This window comes from Lachnellula hyalina (assembly GCF_007821495.1).
Source record: "Lachnellula hyalina strain CBS 185.66 chromosome Unknown contig00061, whole genome shotgun sequence".
Classification (NCBI taxonomy): domain Eukaryota; kingdom Fungi; phylum Ascomycota; class Leotiomycetes; order Helotiales; family Lachnaceae; genus Lachnellula; species Lachnellula hyalina.
The window spans coordinates 146,428-153,726 of NW_022157175.1; the positions used below are offsets into that span (position 1 = coordinate 146,428).

Genomic DNA, 7,299 nt, shown 5'->3' on the forward strand with positions numbered 1-7,299 from the left:
CGTGTAGGTTGCGTCGTTCGGAGTGAATGTGATGAGAGCTGCGATTCGGATAGCGCTGGTTACACAAACACTGGTATAAAGTGAGCCTTCAAAATTGTTAAAGAGGAGTTGAGATTCTTACAAGCTGCCGAGCAAGAAGATGCCCCCGAGCGCAACTTTTCGCCTAACGTTGATCTGTAATTGAAAAACCATCGGAATCGGAAGTGCTAGAATGAATATGTCCCCGACCAGAGACAAGGAACCATTGACAGTCCCGCTGACAACTTGGTTCTTGCAGTGTCCGCCGGGAATGGTCCTGTCATAGTAGTATGCGACGGGCGTACAGACTGTCAAGTTGACAAACCATGTTGCGATTCCCCAGCCAATGGTGTAGGTCAAATTGGCATATGCGAATATTCTGAATTTCTTCGACGGGAAAAGACGCATATAGAACAAGAGGATCGAGCTCTTGATACAGACCAGGGCTGGCTGGTTAGCTCTTTGAAGGGCAAATGTGAGCTACATATATTAGCGATTTTGTTCTGCAGAAATTGGACATATCCTGAAGTTTTACTCTCGAAAAATGATATTTTTGCTCTGCTGAGACATGGCAAATATGGTGGCCGAGCCCATTTGCCATCACTGCCAAACATGTGAGTACTCCGTTCATTCCTTGTATTTGGCTGAGGTTGCATACGCATATATTCACAGATTGCTGGTTCCAGTGTGATCAACAACCCAACGCCCATCAAATAGTCGTCCAATTTCAAAGGTTGAAAAGACCTTTTCCTGGCCCAAATGCGCAACACGTAACTCAAGATTGCAAGCACCAGCACCAGCGTCGTCGAAACCCAAGCGAACAATCGACGATTAGCGACATCCGATGGGTTGTCTGGCGGACACGTTTTAGCAGCACGATCGATTATCTGCTTGATCGATGACTCCATTATCGATCCGGTGGATACAGATATCTGGAACTGGCAGCAACAATAGGAAAGGATTTGCAGTGAGATGTCTAAATCGATGTCAAACTTGTCCTCTGGGGGATCCAAGCTTATAACAAGCTGGCATGGGGCAGGGGATTCGGATCGTAACTTCCAGGAAAAGAGCTTCGGCCTTGTGCGTGAGGATCAACCTCTGTGCGTATTCTGAAATCTATGGATTTCATACGATACTGTTTGTAGACTGACTGGGTGTGGAAATCCAACGGTTACATCAAGAAATGAGTTGACTACAACGAGAGGGTCTAAGGGGATGTTATAACGCAGGACAAGGGTAAAAAGACGAGGTATTCGGAAACATCAACACTACCCAGAACTTCTGCAAGTGTGGAGATGTCGCAATGTGCCTATTTGCTTTTCTGTCTCCATAGTTCATTTGATAAGATCCCTGGGTTCGACTAAAACCTGGCTGTCTTGGGGCCTGCTGATTGGAGTTCTACAAGCGTTCAAGAAAGCACGAACACTAGCCATTTCAGAAGCTTTCAAGCTTGAATGGCCGCAACGGCTTCACCCGTACTCGTATGGTAGCCCGGGTCCTGCTGACATGCCACATAGAGATGGTATGTAATGCAAGGTACAGCGACAACTGCTTCAAGAAAATATCCTTGGAGGCATGGATTGTAAATTAAAACGTTACGAGGCTCGAAACCTCGCTCTTCCATTTATTGAACTTCAATGCCTATGCCTATCCGACTGGTGCGGGAGGCATTTCTCTGCGAATTTGCTTTTCCAGTATCAACCCCACACTTCGGGCTTTTGCGAGTATTCTTACCTAAACGTCTACTAAAGGCTACTTCGTAGAGACTTGAAGAGGACGTCTAGAAAGTGAGGTTGCATAAATGGATTGCTTTTGTGGACTGAAACAGAAGTAGATATGCGTTCGAGTACAGGTAGGGTATGCAAATTGGGGGGGGGGGGGGGTGGTTGGCTTGCACGCCATTTTTCGGGTGGCTTATTGACCAGTCAGAGCGTATAGAATTTCCGGAAGTGTTCCGGTAATATGCAGGGACTACCCTACCCGTCACGATTTGGATACAAATCTCTGTCCGTGGCCGATTTTCCAGAACTGAACTTTCCCTCAAGCAGCAAGCTGGTGACTTAACAGTATAGACTGACTAAGAAGTAGGCAAAATACCTCCTATATATCTTAGAGTTATAGCTTTAGGAGTATGATGAAAATTGGGATACTGCTCGTGGGGATCCTCGTCGGGAATACGCTGTACATTTGGAATCCCAAATTTAGGGATTAAATAACCAACATTTCCGGGACTGATCAAATGCGGGCCGGAAGCCAAATAGCGGGGCATGAGGATTCGGATCAATGGTGTGGTCCAACCTCATCCTTGTCGAAACGCATCCTGGGGACTTACTCCGTAATCGCCCCGGAACTGGCTACATCTCCGCTGTCGTAATTGAGATTTTGAGAATCGAGACTAGGTGATCCCCCGCGGCCCGCCGCCTATCAAATGCAAATTGCTTCCAGGATTCTATGCAAGCCATTATTTGACGAGTCTACTCCCGTAGACGAGATAAGCAGTGGTTGCATTCGCGTCTTGGAAGTTGGACCACTTTGTAAATGACTTATCCCTGCGAGTTCTGCGGTTCTATGGTCACAAGCTGGCCAATCCAGACTCTTCAGGGTGCTTCAGTGCATTACGCACTGACTGTAGTGTAGCAGCACTATCGAAGAGCCCCAGGATATCAAACCTTCTCTGCTTCCAGAACCTATACCGCCCAAGGTTGCAAAGCTCTTTCAAGCTGTAGCTCCCTGGCACGCGTTTATTGCAAGGTTATTTTTACTTCTTATTATTGTCATCCTGCCCTCCTTGTATTCTATTTGTGACACTTTAAGCCATCAGTTGCATTTTTCTTCAACTGAACCGTCAACCTGCGTCCCAACCACAATCTCGGGTCGAAGGATCTTAGACCTCTTTTGTGGAATCTGGTAGAAACTTTTGACGACATCAAAGACCTCCTACCAGTAGCACTATGACGGAAAACAAAGAAATGTCCATCGAGGAGACAGTCCACCCCGGCCCTCCAAGCCCTGAGCTCGAAAAACCACAACAAGATGGCATCGTTCTCATTCCTACGCCTCTAGATGACCCCCGAGATCCCTTGAACTGGCCATTTCGCAAGAAATGTGGAATGGTTGCTGTTTTATCTATTGCAATGTTTGCTGGATATTCAGCTCCATTCTGTGGCCAGCTAAACTTGGTCCAACAAGCAAAGCTTTATCACAAAACAACTGTTCAAATCACCTACTTTGTAATTGAATGGTCTAAAGTTCTATTGGGTACTTTCTAACGTTCATCTAGAACTCGGCCGCTTCTGCAGGTCTAGCAAGTGGAGGATTCTTCTATTCGCCACTTGCTCATAAGTTTGGACGCTCTTGTGTAATCCTCTTTGCGTTGCTTGGATGTCTCGCAGCCCAGATATGGGCGCCGAAGATGACCAAACAGGGCGACTACTGGTCCTACTTTGGTTCCAGATTCCTTGCCGGCTTCTTTGGAATGGTAACCAGTGTTCTCGGTCCAAAATACTTGGTCGACTTGTTCTTCCTTCATCAACGAGGCCGAGTCTTCACCATCCTCCATTTGGCTTTGAATTTTGGCGCATCGGCTGGACCAACCTTTTCCGGCTTCATTGCCGCCAACCGCTACTGGCCAGTTGAGTACTGGTGGTCTGTGGGCTTGCTTGCATTTACAGCTATTCTGGTATTTTGTTTCCTGGAAGAGACCTCATTCGATCGCTCTGAAGGGGCCATCAACCTGACACCACCAGAAAGTTGGATTGCCAACCGTATCCAAACTTTCTTCCCTTTCCTGCCCGGAAGCAATAGTGTGATCAAGCCAACAACTTTGGTTGAAACGGTACCTATAACAAAGCCTCTGTGCCGTGTTTTGACTAATAGATGTTACAGGCCAAAGTTGCCATCTTGCCATTCAAAATCGCCTTGTCTCCGGTCCTACTTACAGTGGCTGGTTTTGATACCATCAGTTTTGGATTTTATGTGGCCTTGAACGCTTTGACTCCCGTATGGCTCCAGAAGCCTAAGAAACATGGTGGTTATGGTTTTACCATTACAGAAAATGCTTGTTGTAAGTGATCCATTTCTGCACAGTAGCTCCCCATTCTGATTATCTTATAGTCACATTTGTACATTGGATTGGCTTTATCTTCGGACTGGTATATGGACAATTTGTCAGTGACAGAATCCCACTTTGGATCGCCAAGCGTCACGGAGGAGTCTGGAAACCCGAGTATCGTCTCCACGCCCTCTGGCTTACCAACTTCTTTATGATGCCGGTGGGACTTGGGCTTGTGGGTGCTGCCTTGATGTACAAATTGCACTGGGTTGTCTTTGCACTCGGCCAGATCTTCGTTACTATTGGATCCATGGTTAGCATTCCAGTAACCGTCAAGTGAGTATCTCCAGGCCAAATATTTCTATCCACTTCTAATTTGATGTAGTTACATTGCCGAGTGCTTCCGATCTCACACCGTCGAGGCCACGATTCCTGTTAACTCTATGCGTCTCTTCCTCGGACTATCAATCAACTTCTATGCAACCCAATGGATTGCTAAGACCAATATTGGCTGGTTCTATGGCATGATGGCGTTCTTCTCCCTTTTCGCATTTTTCTTCCTCATTCTCCTAATGTGGAAGGGACATGTCATTCGCTCATGGACACCATTTAGTCTGGGGTCTGATGAAGAGGGAGAGCATGTGGTAGCGGACAAAAATATACATGCTGCATAAGCAAGCATAACGAGGAGTTTTCAAAAGCAGCAGCGATGCCTCATTCGTTCTTAGCAGCATACACAGCTAGAGACCGAACTTAGATCTTTAATGCAATTATATATTTATCGAGTTCAAATTGCCTGTTCCAATTCTAAACCACAAGTGCCTCGATCTGGGGATTTCCAACAGGGCTCAAGCAGCCCTGGCACCGGCCCATCATTCCTGTTCGAATTGCCTTTGCATCCTGCATATTTATGCTATACCCTGCAGCAACGAAGGCCGGAAGACCTCAACTGCCCTGCTGGTAATGCAACTCATATCACACACATCAAAGAAATCCACGTCCATTGGACCCTAAAGCAAGCACAAGGGTGGTGAACTTGTCAAGACCTTAAGTTAATTTCGATGTCAAACCGTTTTAATATGGCCAGCCGCCATCAAGACCCTATCACCAGGATTGTCCTGCAGTCCAAAGAAAAAAGAATTAAAAAAGTGGCGCCCATCTTCAAGTCGCTCGTTGGCCGTGTGGCGTGTTTCCGAAATTTACTCCAGGGTATACCACACCTTACCGAACAGGCGGATTTCAAGACGGCAGTAAACTCGTAAATGTAGCATCGGGGCTCGGGAGTTTATAATCTTGTTACTGGGGACTCTGCAGAAACAGGGATAGCGATCCTGTCAATGGTGTTGGGAAGTTCAACTCGCGAGTTTGGTTCGTGGAACGTAGGAATTCCTGGGGGGGCTCTCTCCGCGCCCGCATATGCAGTGGATAAAGTGCTGCATTCGGCACATCAACAAACAGCCCACGCATACGGAGTATGAAAGGAATTTGATTTTTTCCATGGATTCTATTCCCCGGCAGCGGGACGATGGACTCTCTCTCCCTATCCTTTGCGCCACAGACAGCCAACTTGTGCATTGTATCCTCCACTTATGTCGGGTCGGCCGTCTTGAGGGTTCCGGGGAACTTTTCCGACGGTCAAACAGCCTCTTCGTGGTTCTGAGCCGATTTAGGAATCCAAGTGACTATTGACGGCCGGTAGACCGGCATTATTGAAGTAGACGCGTTGCAATATGTCTTTGCTTTTGTTGTAGCGTGGAAGTGGCCCTGTAGCCTGGCAGGCTATAGCGGCTGCCTATAGGCTTGCTAGGGCCTGAAGGCCCTATATATACAGCAATCAATTCAAAAACTTTTCCCCTAGAAATACCAGCGTTTGTGGGGGTGTTGCCGTAATAGCCCGAGACGGTTAATATACTTGAAACCCTGTTCGCACCTCTCGAGTTTTGTTCGTATTCTTTTTTATTATCAATATACAAGAATAACTTCGCCATGTCATCCGCCGAGATAAATAGCAGTAGCACTACCATTGCACCCCTCAAAATTGGTAGTCGTGATAAATCTGTAGGATGGTATACGCCTACTCTTGAAAATATCACCGAGGCGCAGAGGGACTTGTTGGAAAGCTACAGTCATATTGCACCCAATCGCGTGATCCCTCACATCTTGGAAGTGGTAGGGCGACTCCGTCTTTTTTTATCGTTGATAGAGTCCTATAAAATGGTTGACTAACTGATAATGTATTAACAGCGCGATCGAGCCTGGGAAATCCATCCCTATCCATGTATTGGACAACTTCGCTTTATCGACCTCGCTATTTCACGCTCACCCTCGTATCCCATCGTCCTCCAGCGTCTTAAAGAAGGAGCATCTTTACTCGACCTAGGATGTTGCTTTGCGCAAGATCTTCGCAAGCTGGTACATGATGGAGCACCTTCAGAGAATTTGTGGGGAGCAGAGCTGAAAGGCGATTTCTTGGAATTGGGATACGACCTGTTTCGAGATCGAGAAACGTTGCATGCTCATTTCATGGAGGCAGATATTTTCGATACGGAAGGACCGTTGAAACAATTAGAAGGGAAGATGGATTTTGTAGAGATTGGACTTTTCTTGCATCTCTTCGACTTGGCCGGACAAACCAAGGCCTGTGAACGAATTGTGACTTTAATGAAGCCCCAAAAAGGAGTCTTGATTTTGGGACAGCAGATCGGGAGTTTGGAAGCCGGTTCAATTGAGTTGAGCAGCGGAAGCAAAATGTATAAACACAATGTAGAAACTTTCGAGAAGATGTGGAAGGAAGTGGGGGAGAAATCAGGGACTGAGTGGAAAGTCAGCGCGAGTATGGATACTGGTCTGGGAATCAATCAGGAGCAGCGGACTTGGGATGACCCAAAATCGAGGCGGCTCGTCTTTGAAGTGGAAAGAACTAGTTGAAGATTCACTACCACTTGTTTCGCCTTCTAATCCCACTCTGGCCTTCATTAGAAGTTTTCAGCGAGTTTAATATTTTCGTGCATTTTCTCTTCGAGTTCTGGCAATCCCAGCATCGAAAGTACAACGATCGCGTTCAAAAAAAAAGATATCGCATGTGCCAACCAGATTAGGTAAATGCGGAAGAGGAGCAACTCGGACCGAATTTAGAAAGAAGAAAATCTGCCGAAAATCTTAAAGCTAAATCCAAAGTCAAGTAGGGCTTATGTGATCCGTTTAGGAAGTTGTTAAGCTGGAGTAGCTAT

General features: G+C 46.5%; 2 protein-coding genes across 2 annotated transcripts; both read left to right on the forward strand.

Moving 5' to 3' along the window:
* Window positions 1–2,987: 2,987 nt before the first annotated feature.
* Window positions 2,988–4,743, forward strand: LHYA1_G004824 (putative MFS-type transporter protein; the record flags this gene model as incomplete). The annotated part of the gene is made up of 5 exons (XM_031149779.1): window positions 2,988–3,248; window positions 3,299–3,853; window positions 3,904–4,081; window positions 4,132–4,405; window positions 4,455–4,743. The coding sequence occupies 5 exons, from the start codon at window positions 2,988–2,990 to the stop codon at window positions 4,741–4,743; spliced, it is 1,557 nt and encodes a 518-aa protein (XP_031005589.1).
* Window positions 4,744–6,055: 1,312 nt separating this feature from the next.
* On the forward strand, window positions 6,056–6,997 carry ausD (Methyltransferase; the record flags this gene model as incomplete). The annotated part of the gene is made up of 2 exons (XM_031149780.1): window positions 6,056–6,238; window positions 6,314–6,997. 2 exons carry the CDS (start codon window positions 6,056–6,058, stop codon window positions 6,995–6,997), a joined length of 867 nt encoding a protein of 288 aa, XP_031005590.1.
* Window positions 6,998–7,299: the final 302 nt, after the last annotated feature.